This window comes from Microtus oregoni, unplaced genomic scaffold (genome assembly GCF_018167655.1).
Source record: "Microtus oregoni isolate MIOR12 unplaced genomic scaffold, Mior012 000057F_ref0000458, whole genome shotgun sequence".
Lineage (NCBI taxonomy): Eukaryota > Metazoa > Chordata > Mammalia > Rodentia > Cricetidae > Microtus > Microtus oregoni.
The window spans coordinates 12,561,545-12,580,125 of record NW_024543833.1 but is presented as its reverse complement, the minus strand read 5'-3'; the positions used below and the strand labels follow the sequence as shown (position 1 = coordinate 12,580,125).

At 42.4% G+C, this 18,581-nt stretch overlaps 1 protein-coding gene across 3 annotated transcripts in view; it reads right to left on the bottom strand.

Annotated features, from left to right (window-relative positions):
- LOC121438803 (piezo-type mechanosensitive ion channel component 2) overlaps nucleotides 1-18,581 on the bottom strand; it is a 349,253-nt gene that overhangs the window by 28,666 nt on the left and 302,006 nt on the right. For 2 of the 3 annotated variants that reach the window (XM_041639241.1, XM_041639243.1), the window contains 4 exons: nucleotides 13,912-14,026; nucleotides 11,256-11,315; nucleotides 7,481-7,647; nucleotides 4,904-5,070 (listed from right to left, as the gene is read on the bottom strand). In XM_041639241.1, the coding sequence (XP_041495175.1) occupies nucleotides 4,904-5,070; nucleotides 7,481-7,647; nucleotides 11,256-11,315; nucleotides 13,912-14,026 (509 nt within the window). Of the gene's footprint in view, nucleotides 1-4,903; nucleotides 5,071-7,480; nucleotides 7,648-11,255; nucleotides 11,316-13,911; nucleotides 14,027-17,497; nucleotides 17,597-18,581 lie in introns of all 3 variants that reach the window. The other variant, XM_041639240.1, reaches the window with a different exon arrangement.

The window sequence follows — 18,581 nt, the reverse complement described above, 5'->3', positions numbered from 1 at the left end:
ACTTTCAAATTAAGGGCTGGAGACTCAGGAATGCCACCGCATACTGAATCTTCAGTCTCATTTGCTAAGTCACGTGGTTAACTAAGCCAAACCAGATTCCTTGCATGTAGAAGAGACGCCGATCTCATAATGTGACTAGAAATATCAACCAAGGTAAAATATTAAAATAGCACCCAAAACAACAAAGGAATTCTAATAATGCGGACATATTTTGTCGGTTAATGTTTTGTTTTTTTACTCATTTTTATTAAAGATCATGCTTCAAGTTTGGGTGGGCGTCCCAAGGGAGAGAACCCATTGACTAAATTCCTCATTTCCTGGTACTCCAAGGAACGGCCATGGTGGAACAGAACTGAGATGCCTCCTCAGAAGGGGCGCAGCAGCTTCTCCGGTGACAGATTTCAAACCACAGCCACCCCTTTATAGGAACAATCCTCAGGAAGCAGTGAACACCGTTTGCAGCAACAAAAGCAATGATAAGTCACACACCCGATCTCACAAGGAACTCTTAGAAATTAGCTCGCCATCTGACCCTGGATTTAAAGGATTTACAGCAAAGGAAATCTGTTTATGTTTGCTAAGTTCCCATTCTGATTCCATCTCATGTTGTCTTATGTGAAAAAAATGGGACGTGGGTGTTGGGAAACATGATGTAAAGGGAACAGACCACACCATGGTTATGTTTCCTGGAGGAGGGCAGCAAGACCTGTCTGCCCAAAAGACGCAGGTGTCTGGGGACTCTCCTGGATGACACGCTACCCTTCCCTAGTGCAGGGATCCCCAGAAACTTTAAATGGGTGTGAATTTCTTTTTTTTAAATATTTTTTATGGTTTATTTAACTTTATTTTATGTGCATTGGTGTGAAGGTGTCAGATCCCCTGCAACTGGATCTTCAGACAGTTGTGAGCTGCCATGTGGGCGCTGGGAATTGAACCCGGGTCCTCTGGAAGAGCAGTCAGTGCTCTTAACCACTGAGCCATTTCTCCAGCCCTGGGTGTGAATTTCTATTCACACACTGGGAGGGTTGCTCAGCCACTGTGAAGGGCAAATTTGTGGGTTCATGGACTTCTCACAAAGTAAACCTAGCATCTCTTTTTTATTTCATATTAAAAATGAAATTCAAAATACATCACAGACTATTAATGATTCTGATTTCTCATTCAGTACTGATTGACAGTTTTATAATTTTGCAAATATTTTAACATTGTTTTCTTAAAAGTGGTCTGTAAGTGTGATGTCTGATGAGTCCCAATTTTTCATTCTGGTCTTGGTTTTCTATGTAGGTCATATTTAAAGGCAGGTGCTTAGTCAAAAAAAATATTACAAGTCACATTAAGAGACAAAATATCTTGATGAAAGAAAAATGAAAAGGTACAATAAGTTATATATTGTATGTGCATATAATTATGTTCTTCACTGTGTGGGTGGGAATAATTGCAAGTGGATATGAGTGTGACTTTGGCACAAGTAAATCAGATTTTTCTGAAACTCTTTTTGGAATCAAAAGCAATAAAATATAGTTTGTATTCGATGCAGATTCGTAGAGCAGTGTGGTCTGGAGCTGAGGAACACTTGTAAGTGTTATGAAAAACAGCTGCAGGAAGGATGGGTGGACAGTACACCATCTGGAAACGTCTCTAGAGAATCCCAGGGTTCGCACCTCAGTATTCTCCTTATTCTATTGCTCCTATGATTTTTTTTTAAAAATGGTTATTTGGTTCTAAATCTGGTGTATTTGGAAATGAAGATTCTTTTATACTTGCTGTCATGCTCCCCTGCACAGGAAGCAGCATTAGCAACACTGAGCATGTCCAGGGCATCCAGACATGCCTACCTCTCCACCCCGCCTCTGCCAGACTGCACACATCTGCACACTGGTGCACATCTGCCCTGCAGTCTTCACGTAGCATCATCATCAATGTCACTATTATGGCAGTCGGGACTGAACCTAGTGTCCCGCACGACACCGACCTATGTTGCATCACTAAACCACGTCTTCAATCTGCTCTTCCCTGACGAAGGGAGTAGTTACTGTGAGATGGACTGAAATAGGGAAGTACTTAAGAAGAATGGGGATAAAATGGATTTTAATTTATGGCATAGAAATTAACTAGAATGATTGTATTTAAATGCTTTGATTTCTAGACATAGAGAGACTTGCTGGAACATGATGACGAAGCGGATTTACAGCTTCTCCCCAGGACAGAACTTATGGTTTCCAAATTGTCTAAGTGAACTATAAAATAAACAGCGAGCTTGTGCTTCACTAAAACCTGTGACAGAAGAGGCGCAAAGCTCCCCTCCCACGAAGACTGTGGGACGGTCTCACAGGACACACGGTGCTAGGAACGGATTGAAAGTTGTCGCTGACATTTCTTCTCTGTAGCTGCTGCTATGACTAATGGTTTCAGAAACCAATATCTGAGAAAAGTGCACATGTGTGGGCAGAAAGAGAACGGAAAATGAATTTTACTACTATGGCACTTTGTCTCCTAACAATTATTGTATTCTGGAATTAAAAGGCATCTGAAGCCCCATTTCAATTAGGAAATAAATGGTTGACCTTGAAGCCCTAAGAGGACTCTGGCTCAAATAGTTCCTCTTTTCATGAAAATCACATTAGCTAAATATTTGTGACGTTACAGCTTAAAAATAACTGGAGTATTCCCATCTCAAGGAAAATAGAATCTTTTTATTATTCCTGAAGACCTTAAAGGAGTATCTGTTTGGAAAGAGATGAAGGACTACATCCATGAACAGCTTTATCTACAGAAAATCAATATAGGCAAATGCATGCATATGTACATAGTTAAATTAAGCAATCTATTTTAAAACTTGAGTTTTTTACATATTTGCATATGCATATATAATGTGTGTGTATGTCTGTGTGTATGTCAGAGTGTGTGTGTAAATAAGAACAAATTATTTTTCCATACTAGTAGATTTGGATCTGTGTCAAAGGCAAATATGGTGACTTGCTGTATTTGAGTTTTCTTTAATTGGCCAACTCAAAGACAATAATTCAGCAACAGATAAGAAGCTATATTCAAAGTAAGAAATTCTCTAATCACTTCTCTTCAATGAGTACAATTCTGAATTTCAGGACTTTTGTTTGTTTGTTTGTTTGTTTTAATCTCCAGTACCAGTGATTAACCCTGGGCCTTGGATGGGCTTGATATGTAAATGGCCAACTGAGCTACATCCTCGGTCCCTTTGATATTTAATTTCTATTTGAGTTTGCTATCGGTAAAGTGATACCCTTTCGACTCTCTTTTATCCAGAATGACATGTAGTCAGTATCTATGAAGGAAAACTATGGTTGGTAGCCACTGTGCCCGTGGGTGCGTCTGGGGCCACCTAGAAGGTCTACAATGCTTCCTCAGCGGGCAGAAGAGGCAAGAACTGTGTTACAGAGCCTTTTCAGACGACACTACTCAGGGATGACTTTTATGTCTGTTTGTTCTAGAATTGAGCTCAGGTCCTGGCCTAGAACAGGGGATTACTTTAGCTGTTAGATGATAAAATACACAGCTATCTTCAGAGATACAGTCCTTTGCTGATGGAGGAAGGTCATTGGTTAAATAAAAAGAAACTGCTTGGCCCTCATTGGTTAGAAGATAGGTGGGAGGAGTAAACAGAACAGAACGCTGGGAGGAAGAGGAAGTGAGCGCAGACTCCACAGCTCTCCTCTCGGGAACAGACGCCTCAGAGAGATGCCATGCTCCGCTCTCCCGGGCAGACGCATGCGATGAAGCAAGCCGCCAGGTTAGACATGCTGAATCTTTCCCGGTAAGACCGGTGCTCACAGATTATTAGAGATGGGTTGATCGGGATGTGAGAATTAGCCTGTAAGGGCTAGAGCTAAAGGGCCAAACAGTGTTTAAATGAATACAGTTTATGTGTTGTTATTTCGGAGCATAAGCTAGCGGAGCAGGCGGCCGGGGTGCTGGGAACGCAGCCCTGCCGCTCCTATTACTACACTTTGCCTATAAGACAGTTGCATGGCGCAGTTCACACAGTCACATGGTCCCCCTGGGTATTGTTGGTTTTCTTCCCAAGGCAGTGATTTGGGATTAGCCAGCCCTATACGATGGTCAGCAGTGATCGAGAACACTCTGCTGCAGAGGCTCCTGAAGCCTTTCTGGGTGGACAGTACACTTGCCGGGGAAGAAGGGAGAGACATCAAGAGGTCCAAAACCTGGGTTCTGAATATAGCATGGTGATTTTGGATCCTGGGTCTGCTCTTACAGGCTTAGATCACACTTTTAAGCCACATTGTAATTGAATTTTTTCTTGGCAAAGTACAGATAATAAAGACACACAACGTTTTATGCAATTCTAAGGGATGAATCAAGGCTGGCTACAGTATGTGCCCAGTGTACCACCACCACCCTTGGCATCGAGTCTCCTGCTGTTCTCCTGCAAACAGTGCACAGAAGACCTGAAACCTAGAGAAGAGGGGGAATTGTTTCTTACAGAATTGTTTCTGAAATTTCCATTCTAAACTTGAAAGTAGCAATTCTGAAAAAAAAAGGTCAGTGATATCAACAGAAGGTAGAAAATGCTAGAACAAAAGACAGCTTGTGGAAGGAAGTAATGGCGTAGCCCTGACACAAATAGTAAGGAGTAAAACCTAAATGTGATGAACCATTCTTATTTGCCTGGATCTTATAAACCCCTAGACTGTGCCAGGGAGGTAGATGCATGCTTCAAACTGTTCACTGCTGGTGTCTGCTTTTACCCAGTTAGCCTAGAGCAGCATACAACATTGCTGTATGGATCCGCAGGGCCTAGGATACCACCCATGTGTTTGCTTAGCTTTCACTTCACGCAATCACTTCTCACGTTTGCTGGCATCTACCTCATTCACAAAAACAACCGATTGTTAAGAAAGTGAAATACCTGGAGATACTGTCATGGGAATCTAAGCTATCCATCCTGTGAGCTGCCTGGGCCCTGGAACCAGCTCCAGGGGGCTCGTCAATTGTGTCCAGTCCTGACTCTCTGGAAAGGTTCATGATGTGGTTTTGGTAGTACATGTGGATGCTTTCCCGCGTTGGAACGTTGCCCTGTGGAAAAGGGGACATCACAGTGGTTCTTACGAAAGCACTTTGTTTGGACAATGCCAACAGTTTTCAATACTGACGACTCTCAGCCCACGTGCACACCTACAGTAAGGACTGATGAGATGCAGATAATTTAGGGATTAATGTCAGGTCTTTTACGGTCATTAGTGTTAGTCGGTATTGCTACATGCAATGGTGGATCTTCCCAGTCAACCTGACTGGATTCAGAATCACTTGACACACATCTCAGCATGTCTCCACGGGCGTTTATAGAAAGGTTTTACTGAGGAAGGTGAGCCAGTAGTCAAGGCTGGCAACATCATTCCATGCGCTAGGATCCTGGACTGAAGAAAAAGCGGAAACAGAGGAATCCAGATACGAGGGATAGTTTTTGTTTGTTTGTTTGTTTTGTCAATTTGACACAAGATACATTCATTGGAGACGAGGGAACCACAATTAAGAAAACGCCTCTGTATGAGGCGCTACACAAACATTGTCTTAATTGATAGGGAAGATCCTAGCTCACTGTGGGTCGCACCATCCCTGGGCTGATGGTCCTGGGTTCTAGACGAAAGCGGGCAGAGCAGGACAAAGGTTGAGTATGTCAGGAAGCTGAGCAGCACCCATCCACAGCCTCTGCATCAGCTCCTGCCTCCAGGTTCCTGCCCTGTTTGGGTTCCTGCCCTGACTTCTTTGGATGATGAGCAGTGCTGTGGAAGCAGAAGCCAGATAAGCCCTTTCCTCTCCATGTTGCTTTGGTCTGGTGTTCATCACAGCAACAGTATCCTTCCCCAAGAGACCAGCTGAGTAGTCACATTTCTCTCTCCCTGTTTCCTGTCTGCGGATACAATGTGGCTTTGCCTAACTCTCCCATTGCCAAGCCTTCCAGACCATTACCACCATATACTGTGTCCCTTCAAGCTATAAGACAAGCCTCCTTGCATCCCTAAATTGCTTTGGCCAGAGAGTTTACAGTAACAAAATGTAAGGTAGGTAATATGCTTGTATAATTCTTACTATCTCAAAATAGTCACCTTTCCAGAAATTGGCTCAAGCTTAGTAGAGAAAATTATCAACTCTGTTTTCAATTAGATTAATTTAAGCTCGGTAATTTATTTTCATTATGAATTTTTATTTTATTTTGGTATATTTTTAAAAATGTTCCCAACCCCGTTAAGGTATAATTGACAAAATTATATGTATAAAAATACTTACCTTTAAGTACAATCTATAAATCATAGGTAACTTGTGTATTTTGTTAGCACTCTTTATATTCTAGATTTTTTTTTCTGGAGGTTTCAGATATAAATTCTCAGATAAAAGTTATAATCCTTTATAGGGCACAGCAAACCTATTAACTCTGATAGAAGAGAGAAAATGAATAAACTAGAAGTTTTCTAAGGACTCCTGGTGAGTGTGTGCTTATGCGTGAGTGTGTGTGTCTGTGTGTGTGTTTGCATGTGTGTGTGAGTGCATATGCATGTGTACATGTGTGTGTGTTGTTTATGAGCATGGACTAGACCTCAATGCACACAGAACAAAATGATTATGTAACAGCTGGCCAGGAAGATGGGATTTTTATTTTAGAATTTTAGATAAGGTTGTTTAGTTAGGTGTCTATTGCTATGACTAACACCGTGTCTAAAAGCAACTGGGTGGAAAGAATTTATTTAATCTTACAGTTTATAATCCATTACTAAGGGAAGCCAAGCGGTGGCTAAAGACTGGAACCTGGAGGCAACAATTGAAGAAGTAGAGACCGTGGAGGAGCGCTCCTTACTGGCTTGCTCGCCATGGTCTCTCCAGTCTTCTTTCTTATACCACCTAGAATCATCTACGCTGAAGTGGTGTCACCCTCAATGTGCTGTGGCCCTCCCACATCAATCATTAATCAAGAAGATGCTGCACTGGCTTGCCTACTGGAATTCTGATGGAGGCATTTTCTCACTTGAGGTTCCTCTTCTCAAATGGCTCTAGCTTATGCCAAGTTGGGGGTGGGGGAACAAAACATAACAGACAGCAAGAACAACAAAACAATTAACTAGGACACAGGCTGACTATCTGGAATCCAAATGCTCCCATGTCTGAACTCCCGTGAATGCTGACATGATGCCAACGGGTGGGAAATTCTACACAAGCACTCCTGAACAGTTGCCGTTAAAAGCCAAGTGCACTTGAAATGGTCGCGGAAGTTACTGTCAGGCCATGTAGATGATGAAATCGAAGTAAAACTTCATGCTCATGTTTGTGTTCCCTCCACAAGGTGTTTCATTATGTAAGTGAAAATATTTCCACATCCAAAACCAAAATTGGAAACTTGAAACTTCTCTTGCCTCATGCATTTTGGGCTGGGATGTACGGCCCACGGGGACTTGGCGGCTCTTTGAAAGTAGCAAGCAGTAAAAGGAATTACCTTCTTAATCTCTCGGGTCAGCATGCACCTTTCAATCCTCAGAACTGTGGATATATCAATGTGTTCCCTTGAGATGGAGTTGAGCCAAGTGGTGAAACTATCCACCGTGGCCAGGAATAGGACCCAGGTGAACTTCAGAATATTAAATATCCTCTTGATGATATTATCTAGGCAGAAGAAGCACACCACAGGTTAAAGGGTCTGGAACACTACCACACTACCAAGGGCTGTGTTGTGACTCTGTGGGGTGGACCACACCCAGCCCTGGATTTTGCGGGATGTCTCTCATGTGTACTGGACTCCTTATGCTTAGCGAACGAGGGGGACCGAGGCCCGAGCACCGGTGTAGTCTATATACATGCAATGGAAGAACTAAGCCAGACTGAGGCAGGATCTTTCATGTCGGCCATAACAGACCCTCAGGGGCTAACAAGACTCCTCAAAATATCACGTTCTATGGATGGTCAAGTCCCTTACACATACGCATCTCTAACTACACTCTCTGTACAGAATCTCCACACACCCTTTCTCATAGTTTGAGTCATCTCTTTATCACTTCCACTAGGTACCCAATACGATAGTGGTTGCTACACTGCATTATTTAGGAAGACAGAGAAAAGGCCTATATACACTCAGTACAAATGAATCCCCCCCCAAAAAACATTTTGGTAAATGTTGGGAGCACTGAGACCCCAGATCCTGAATTTCTTGTAAACAACTTGTTTTCCCCTGATCTGAGTGTCTACAGCTGCTCTGAGCACGAGACCTTCAGGAGTTCCTGATGGCAGGAGAGTGGTTTCTGGTGGGTTTGGCTGGGGCGTGGCTATCTCTATATAATCTGCCCCTGAACACAACAAAGGGGGCATTTTTGGGGCTTTGGTATCAGTGTTAAAAGGTCCGTGTGTGTGTTGGTCTGTCTCTGCGTCTGTATTCTCAACCTCCAGCCCCCTTTCCTGAAGCTCGCAAACTGGGTAATAGCACACACAGCGCAGACACGGGGGCGCGGTGCGCGGCAGGTAAACACTTGGATGAATCTGAGGCTGTGAAGCCTACACATCTAGAAGTCTTACTGTAAGAAGTTTAGTAAGCGTAGAGATTGCAATTCAAAGATTTCACCTAGTATTAATTCAAGAATGGAGATGGCCTGTGCCTGTCTCATGGGGCCCTTTAAGGCTTTTCTCCAAGTGTCTGAGGGATTGTTGGTGAAACCTATTTATTGTCTGTGCACTTATACTTCAGCCAAACTATATTATCTTTTGTGAAGCTCACTCCACAGGCTGCATGTGCTCATGTGTTACTGATCCATCTTCCTAAGACAATCAGATGGGATTGTATGTCAACAACAGAAATCTGTACATGGACTCCATCATCTGTGGTCAGGAGAAGCCCTGGGATGGCTAATGTGAGTTTTGTCCAGGACTGCAGCTGTGACTGGAGCCCCAGGAGAGCTGTCACAGAGCAGCTCAGCTCAAATCCAGTGGTGTTTGAAATGGTGATAGCATGCACGCACATTTCCCGACACTCCGGAGAGGCTGCAGTTTAAGGCCTTTGACTACTCAGAAAGACTGGAGGAGCTTTTACAACTGGTGAGCTCACCCTCTGGGACATCACTCAGCTTTTAAAAAGAAGGAAAATTCGTAACAACGTGGATGACCACAGAGGACATTGTGCTACACTGAATAAGCCAGGTGTGGAAAAACACACTCCAGACGATATCGCTGACACTTGGAATCCAAACTCATAATACTCACAGAAACGGAGAGCAGAGCCATGGTACATGGCCAAGGAAGGGAAAGACTGAGAAGTGGGTCGAGGCAAGCTTTCAGTTACATGGGAGGGTTATATCTAGAGATCCTCAGAGACAGGCGGTAATTAGCAATTCTGTACTATGCTGGGATTTGCCAACAAGTAGACCTAAGGCGCTCTAACTGTGGTGGGGAGGTGGACAGACAGGTTTATCTGCTGCCTATAGCAGTCACTTTGCTACACACAGGTACAACGAAACCATGTATTATATGCATCTTACTAAACGCAGTGAGGCAGAAGCTAAACAGAAGGACTAGATCATCCTGTCTGTCTGTCTTAATCACGTATGTAAGCTGATGGTCACCCAATCACGTGCCAGCCTCACAGGCCTCTGTCTACTGTGCTCAGAGTGAGTACCCAATGGCCCGCCTTTGCTCCCCACTAATCCCCTCTCTGAGTTGAAGGCCACAGTGTGAACCAAAGCTTGGCTTTATGATGAGGACTAGAATGGCTCTAAGTGGCCTAGGAAGAAATGTAAGCTTACATCTAGTAAAGTTTTGCTCTTTTTTAAGGGTCAGACAAGAAATGGAGCCCTCAAGTGAAGGCCATACCTGATGGGGTGTGAGGGGAGGGGGTGGCAGAGAGCCACATGTAAGGACCAGGTGGGGCCAGAATCTCCATCTCTGATGTTCCTATGGAACCATTTCCTGCCTTTGCAGCTACCTCCTCCTCCTCCTCGGGACTTTTCGGGCTGTGGTAGCTCTTTGTCTTCCACAGGTTTTAGGAGGTGAGAAAGAACAGAGGGTCCCCTTTGCTGAGCAAAGCAGCAAAGGCAGAGATGAACGGCCTCACGAAGTGGTATAAAGGGAGGCTTCACTGATGCCACAGCAGAGCGATTTCAAGACAGAGACTCCACAAGGCCCCCATTTTCCTCTGCATCTCTGGCCTCTTATTTCGTTTAATTATTTGTTATTTTGTGTGTGCATATATGTGTTTGTACCCATGGGTGGAGCCAGAAGAGGGCACCCCGTGGTCTCTGGCACAACTTCTTGCCATTTCACTGAGGCAAGTTCTCTCCCTGAACCTAGGGCTCACGTTTTCTTGGCTAGATTGGAAGTCAGCAAGCCCTAGCAATCCTTCCCCAGCCCACCCCTCACCTTGGAAGTGGAGTTACAGGCCTGTGCAGGATCTGACTTGTGTGGGTGCTGGGATCCGCACTCCAGCCCTTACGATTGCACAACGTGAGTCCCTAACCTTCAAACCATTGCTCCAGTTTCCCTTCTTTCCCATCAGGGAACTCTAGACCAAGGTGGGTAATCCCATACTTATCCGGAGAAGACCTCAAGCTGCTTTTATAGACCTAAGAGGGAGGTTTTGGCCCTTCAGGCTGAATGACATAGAAGCCACTAATACGCTCCAGCAGGCCTTAATGCTTTTGACAATTTATCCTTATTTTTTCTCCCATTCAAAACTACTTTCCTAGAAGTAGTAATTATTAGTTGTTGAACATTTGGTCACGGAACTTCTTATCTCTACATCTGCCCTAAGATAATTTACGATATATTTAAAAATAGCTAACAGAGAAGATACTGAGTGTTCTTAGCACAAAGAAATGACAAATATTTGAGATGATGTAAGCATTCGTTAACCTGATGTCATGAAACCATATCGTAAATGTTTACCAGAATCTTTATGTAAATTTTAAAAAGTTCTATTTTTTAAAAAAAGAAGAAAATTTAAGTATTTTTGCTCAATGTTCTTATCCTGGCGGCTTCTACGCAGCACCAGCATTTATTGTCCTCATCCACAGGCGCAGGTACCAAGGACTTTACAACTCACGAGGCTGGATGGGTTCTCAGGAGTCTTTCTCCGTCTCAGCAGAGACGAGGTGTCAAGGGACAGGACTGTGATGATGCAGCCTCGGTCTGGAGTCACAGCTGGATTTGCCGCTTTGCAACAGCTCCCCTTATCCCATGGGGCAGTACCATTTTCAAATGCTCACAGCTCATCTCTGTCTCTGTTCTGTTACCTGGGCCGTCGGATTTCTTTTTGATTGGCCCATCCTCTCGATCGTCCCATTCCACTGGACCTGCGTTATATATGATAAAAGACGTGTCTTTATATAGAGCCCTGTGCCGTTTTTATGACTAGAAAATATCCAAAAACTTTGGCAGAACACACACTTGAGAATAACAAAGACAACGTCGAATAAAACATTCCACTGGACCTGCGCTATATATGATAAAAGACGTGTCATTATATAGAGCCCTGTGCCATTTTTATTAATAAAGAATATCTAAAACTTTGGCAAAACACACACTTGAAAATAACAAAGACAATGTTGAATAAAACAATGTAGTGAGAGGAGCTGGCTTCATTAAATATTAAAACTAACCCCATGGTATCAAATGCAAAAGCATGCAACCGAGATCCAGAGCTTGACAATAGAAGAACGAGTCAGAATACACTTCCAAATCATATCTAAGCCAAAATAGGAGCCGAGGGCCGCTCCTGCTTATTTCTAACATGAAAGGAAGACTTTTTTTTTTTTTTAAAAAATAGAGCTAGCAGCATTGCTCATCTATCTAACTGTATGAAAATATATCTCTGTTATACAGAGTGATATAAAATTCAAAATGTAAGTAAAAACCAGTAGGAAATGCAGGACAACATTTGCTTAACACTGGGGGGCAGAGACTTTCTTTAGTGAGATATTGACTTTAAAAACATGACTTTAGACATGCTTCGGTATCAGACTGATTTCACATTGTTTAGAGAGTCGTGTATCACAAACTAAATATGAGCACTGAACAGGGAAGCATGATTCTAACACAGCAGAGGAGGCACTATTCCCGATACACAAGCAGTCCTAATTACTAAGCAAAGAACAAATTCTCCAACAGAATGGCAGAGGACAATGATAGCTGTATTTGGACCTTAAACTTGAAGTACAAATTATATAGACAATATAAAATAAAAATGCCCAGAACCATTAGTTATGGATTAAACTAAATTCCAAAGAAAATATAGGAAATCTGTTATTCCCTGGGGGGCGGGGAATGCAATAAAAAGAGCAATGTGGGCCTTGGTATGAAGCTATAAGAAAGGTACCTTCCTTTATCTGACATATTGGAGTATAAATTACTAAAACATTGTGAGGGAAAAGCTATTAAAGTGTTTGAGGCATCTCCTTTAACCGAGCCTTCCTACTCTTGAGAATCTACTCTGTGAGGGTGCATATACATCACGGATAACTCCCTGTGAATTTTTTTGTAAGGGTACCTATTACAGCATTGCTTGTTGTGGTGAAATCAGGAAGCAATCTTTTGTCCATTAATGGGGAAATAATTGAATAAATTATGCATATCTGTACTACGGAAGCTTTTATAGCCATTAAAAAAAAAACCCTGCAGTTTCATGAATAGTTAATTGGAGATCTATGATACATTGCTAATGAAAGGGCAAGCTGCCTTCGTGCACATTAATTCTGAAAAGTTAATGAACGAACAATATGTACTTGCCAAAGGGGAGAGGGCTAATGCCCCATCTGGGTAGGATACATATTTCCTGGAGGCTGAATTTGTGTGTGTTTGTGTATGTGTGTGTTTGTGTGTGTGTCTGTCTGCGTGCATATATGCACACACACACCAGATTCTGAATCTCCTGCTATCACGTGGCTTGTTATATTGAAGGTAGACTAAATTTATCTTTGCAAACAAATCAATAAAATGCAGGTATGGCCACCAGGAGATACTGAGAGAAAGAAGGTAAAAATGAACAAATTTTATAGTTAGTTGCATGAGAAATCTTGATTGTTTGACTTTCTTAATTTTCTAAGAAATTCATGATTACATTATCTCTGTACAGAATCAAATGATAGCAGAGAAACCTAGGGTCCTTTTAGTCATATCATTTAATTTTTCCTCTCCTAAAAAGCAGCCACTATTCTTAATACACTTTTAAAAAAAATCCTTCTCTTACACTTAAACACTATAATACCCATTTAAAATGTAAAATACTGGTTGAAGTACTTTGGTTTTCTTTGTTCAGTTAGTGGTTTAAATAATTGCCTGCTACTTTATAAAATATTGTTTTTCACTTAAATAATATGTCGGGAGACTACTGAATAGTATGTGTACAGGCTAGTTTTGTGCCAATTTGACACAAGTTAGTGTCACTTTGGAAAAGAGAATATTAATTGAGAAAATGCCCTCACCATCTTGGTCTAGGATAGAGCCGGCGGTACATTTTCTCAATTGATAATTGTAGGTCTAGGTGTAATTGTGGGTTCAGATCACTGTGGGGTAATGCCAGCCCTTGGTAAGTGGTCCTGGGTGTTGTAAGAAAGTAGGGTGATCAAGACAAGAGGAGTGAGCTAATACGCAACATTCTTTATGGGCTCTGCAGCTCCTGCCTCCTGCTTCCTTCCTGGACTTCATGCCCTGGCTTCCCCAGGTGATAAGCTACAGGCTGGGAGCCTAAGAAAATCCTTTCTTCTTCAGGTGTTTGTGGTCATGGTCTTTATAGAAACCAAATTAAGAGAGTATTCCTTTATGCTTTGGCAACATGATCCCTTCAAAATCTTCACCTCAGTTGGTTTAAAAATGCCCTTTTGGCATTTGGTGTCCCCTGTAACACTTCCTCCATGGGGCAGAGGCTGTGGCTGCTTCCTGTCTGGCACTCACCGTCCCCGGATCCTTTGCGTCTTCCTTTCTCCTCTTCTCTGGCCAACTTCTTTTTCTCTTTCCTCCTCTGTCGGAGTGCTGTTTTCGGATCAGTGATCCAGGCTTGATAGACAAACTGAAAGGAGAAGGTCCAATGAATTTCTGACTTTTAAAAGTAACTTAAAATGTAAATGAACCTAAGTCAAGCTCCTTCGATGTAAGATTTTTTTTTTTCTCTCTCACAAGTATTGCTTTCCCTGCTTCTTATGTTAAGTTGACTTCTGTTGGTCTAGATTCTTTTTTCTTGCTTGTTTGAGACAGGGTCTCATTATATCACCCTGGCTGGCTTTGTAACTCTGTCTGTTTCTGCCTCCCAAGTGTAGGGATTAAAGGCATATAGTGATTAAAGGCATCTTATTGCTTTTAATTTGCTACCGTAAGATATAATATATAAATGAATGTGGAGACATTCTTCACTCAGTGTCAAAGATGATCATGACATAAACTTGGGTAAGAGCAAACCATGGTTTCTCTGAAACACCACCGTTTGTGATCCTCAGTGACGGAAGTTTTGCTTTGCATACAACAAGCTGGAGTTGGGAGGTCTTGACAAGCACCATCAGAGGACTTCCTCCTATCGCAAAGGTCTCAGTCAAAAGGAAGATGTCTTCCTTAATGTTCTCATTTGCCCAGGCGGAAGTAAGTTTTACATTGTCAATACTCTCCTAGTAGTGGTTATGAGTAACTTGAAAAAGCCGATGGATTTTACAGGGGAAATAATGCCAGTGGGAGAGGGAGCTACCCCAGGAGAGCAGAGAGAGAAAACAGTGTGAGAGTGAGCTAGCCCAGGAGAGCAGAGAGGGAAACTGGTGCCTCGGGTTACCCTTTGTCAGTTGCATTCCAGAGTGGAGGACAGTCACACCAACATTTTACAACCAATCACCAAGGAGCAATGGTTCGGAAGAACGCCCCCCCCCCCCCCCCGCCCATCCCCAGAAGCATGCAAAAACAACAAAACTGAGACAGGATACATACAATCAGCCCTCCCGAAATCATAAAACCAAGCCAGCATGCTTAACATGCAACCCCCGGGTCTCAGGGAAGCTGGGTTTTCCACTGTCACGATTAAGATAAGAGCACATAAGGGTAGCTGTAAACCCATATATTGTCATTTGATCCTAGATGATTTACATATTCCAGAAAATTTTAGAAAACACGACATAAACAGATTGGCATTCTGATGCCACTAGGAAGTAGAGATTCAACTTTTCCACATATGGAAATATGAGGGCACAGGGTCCAATAAAGATCACCTCCTTTTCCCTCAAGGTAGAAATCTGAATTGTACAGGCAACACACACAAATGTAAAATTGGTGTTATTTCTGGATAACAAATCTGGGAGGTAAACGTCCTATGGTATGCTAAATGTATTTTATGGAAGTAGGGCATGAACTGATGATACTCAAAAGGATCAAAGCAAGCGCTGGTGGGTCCTTACTGAGCATGTCAGTTTGGGAGTCTAGCCACTTGTCTCTCAGGTTTAGGACATTAGAAAGCAAATTTGCATAATATAGTTTGCTTTAAAAGAAACCGAACTAATAAATACATCTTCAGGTTTAAGAACAGCATAGAATGGCTTCAAAAAAAAAAACACTTTAAGAAAAGTATTATACTATTATTGTTTTATAAAATGAAAGGATGCTAAACAGAATTTGTGAGCGTAGCAGGTGTGCATTGTATGACTTCCTTTGTTCTAAGGAAAAAGCAAACAGCTGGGAGGGAGAGAGGAAGGCTGAGAAGGGCAGGATTCACAGACTTTAAGAAGGGCAGGGAGGGGACCATTGATGTCTGACGTGGTGAGAAGAACTACTAACCCTACATTGGTCCCCTAGGGATGAAAGGCATCGGTGTCTTGTTGACGAGAGGAACATTCTGGGCAAGCAAGTACAGGAAGCAAGACAGAGCAATCACGCTGTGAGCTGCTGAGTCCCTATTCTCAGGCAAAGCTATCTTAAGACTGCCATTTTGAAAAGTGATTATTTTAAAGTTCCAAACACTTGACCGAAGGCCAGTTTTGCCGTCTCCTATTTCAGAAAAGGGTTCCGACCCTTACTGAGTCCAGAAATGGAAGGGTTTTGCTGACCTCCCAAATTACGACATTGTATCTTTTACTTTCACCCAATTTGGTGGCTTGTCTAGGGAGCCAGGCCCCAAACTACATCGGCCAGAAGGAGAAAGTGCTTGGAAGTACACACAAAAAGTCTGAAGATTCAGTTAATAGTCACCGCCACGAGTGTGTGTTTCTGAATTTATCTCCAAGTTTATCTTTATTGTTAGGGGAGTGAGATTCACTTTTTACCAGAAGGTCATTAAGCAAAACTGTATGCATTCTTTTAAACAGAGAGTATTTCATTGGAGTGGATATCCTTAACTCGAATTTACAGCATTTTATAATTTGCCCTAAGTACACTGGGATACAGAGTCCCTTTACACCTTTATCGTCACTTAATCATCGTTAGCTTTGTTTTAAGTAACAAAAAGGGGTGGATAACTTGCAACCTTTCACTTTAATAATTTCTAAATTACAAATTTAGACATTCACATGGATTCATAGAGCAGAAAAGCTAAAGTCCCTGCAGAAACAGCAACAGTGACTATTAATCAGAACCAGTTTTCTGGAATGGAGAATGAAAGGCGGTCGGAAGGTTGGCCTCTGAGGCCCTAGGTAGACCAGCAATACGGCTTCACCTGGGAGCTTCAGAGACACCCTGCATCTCAGGTTCTGTATGACCAGTGGGACCAGAATCAGCGTGGAAACGAGATGGCAGGGAGCAGGCAAGGTGCACTCGTCTCTGTCACTATCCCAACTGTTTGCGTGACCTCAACGACCATCAGATCATAATGGCCCAAGAGTTTTAGAGTTCCCTCCGGGCTGAGTTTGGAAGGAAAAACATGCTACAAAATACAAGAAGGATAATTTCTTCCTTGTGGTTTTTAATAATGAAGCGAGTACGATATAGGCAGCTGACTGACATCCATTCTGTATTAGGTGATGAACAAGGGCGTTGTTAAACTTTATTGAGAAGCACTGTTGTGCTCTGGGCATCAGCAGCTGGGGAAGGAGATGGGCTGGATACAGGACATCTGTATCCACATTCGGAAGCCGGAAACTAACGAGAAGCTGAAAGCAGGGACAGAACCAGAGGAGTCTTTTATAAGCTTATTTGGAAATTCTTACCAGCTTTCTGAGAAAGAATTATTATATATGCTTTACTCATTATGAACTGAGGCATGCAACCAGACACCACCCTTTTAAGATGAGATGTAACTCACCCAAAACTACGAGGAGAGAAAGTACATGTATGTATATCTGCATTTTCTCTTCCTATTTTTTATAATCTCTGGTGTCTACTTTTTAAAGTAGGAAAATGATAAGTAGTCTGGCTCCTAAGAACTCCTTTTTTTTGGAAAATTTAATGTTTTACATCCATATGATGCTTTCATTGTACGATTCATAGAACAGAGAAAATGTAGATAGGAGGATGTTTTGCTAAAGTTCTATGGAGCAGAGAGTCACACACTACACATCAGTAGAACATGAAATACCTTTGCAGCTCGGATTAAATACTGAAGAATAGTTTTGGGAAGTTTAATGACAGACTTTGGCAAGGCTAAAATGGCTGAGGCAAACTTCCCAATAGCTCTCTACAAAGAAGGACAAAGCAAGAGTAATTAGTAGGAAAAAAAAAACCCAACGTTAACAATTTAATATATGACGTCACATGAGCTTGTCTCTACAATTAACACTGAGGTTAAAACATGCCACTCGCCGAAGCTGGAATAAAATGTGCTGAGCTTGGAAGTTAGGAAGAAGAACACACTCAGTCACAGCATGCAGTCCATAAACACAGTCAAGATGGTCCACATTCTCTTCTTTGTTGTACGATGAGTGGTGGTTAGCATAAAATTCATTAGCTAAAAAGTAAGGCTGTTAAGTCATTAGTATTGGCAAGCACCCCCACTCTTGCACACAAACATGTTCCCAACACACAGAGGGGCAATGGAGCCAGGGAGGCAGCACCGCACTGAAGAAGCGCCACAAGTCGCTTGGTCCTTCAATGTCATCAGGAAGACCAGGCATTTGGGCTTGCCCATTTATGAAGGCCCATCTAGGGAGCAGTGTATGGCCTTATCATAGGCAATCACAAAGTTTTCCGAGAACCTTTCTATACTATCTGTACTACGACACATGGGATATAACTGTCTCAGCCTGTGGTCCAGAGGTTAGAGAAATATGCAGAAAGAGTTCATGCCCTGTCCTCTGACAAGGCCTCATCTTTAAGAAGGATGGACTGCACGCTGCCACGCCCCCAAACCCCCACTAATACTGTGCTGGCTGGTGAGTCAGAGCTATGTTTGAGACAGCAGGCTCCTGAACAGAGAGAACTCAGCCGTAAAAATCAGAACCAGGATGGATGTTTATAGTTATTATTTAAATCATTCTGGTATCAGTAGCAATACAAATGAAGTTAATTTTCAAAACCCAATGCAACATTTAAGTAATCATTTCAAGAAGGAGCATGCATTTTATTACACAGTCAACTCGTTCACGCAGGGAGCTGCAAGTCTTGCATCCAAGCAATCCAAAGCAATGCTGAGGAAGTTGTCTACTTGCAAGAGAAATTTTTTG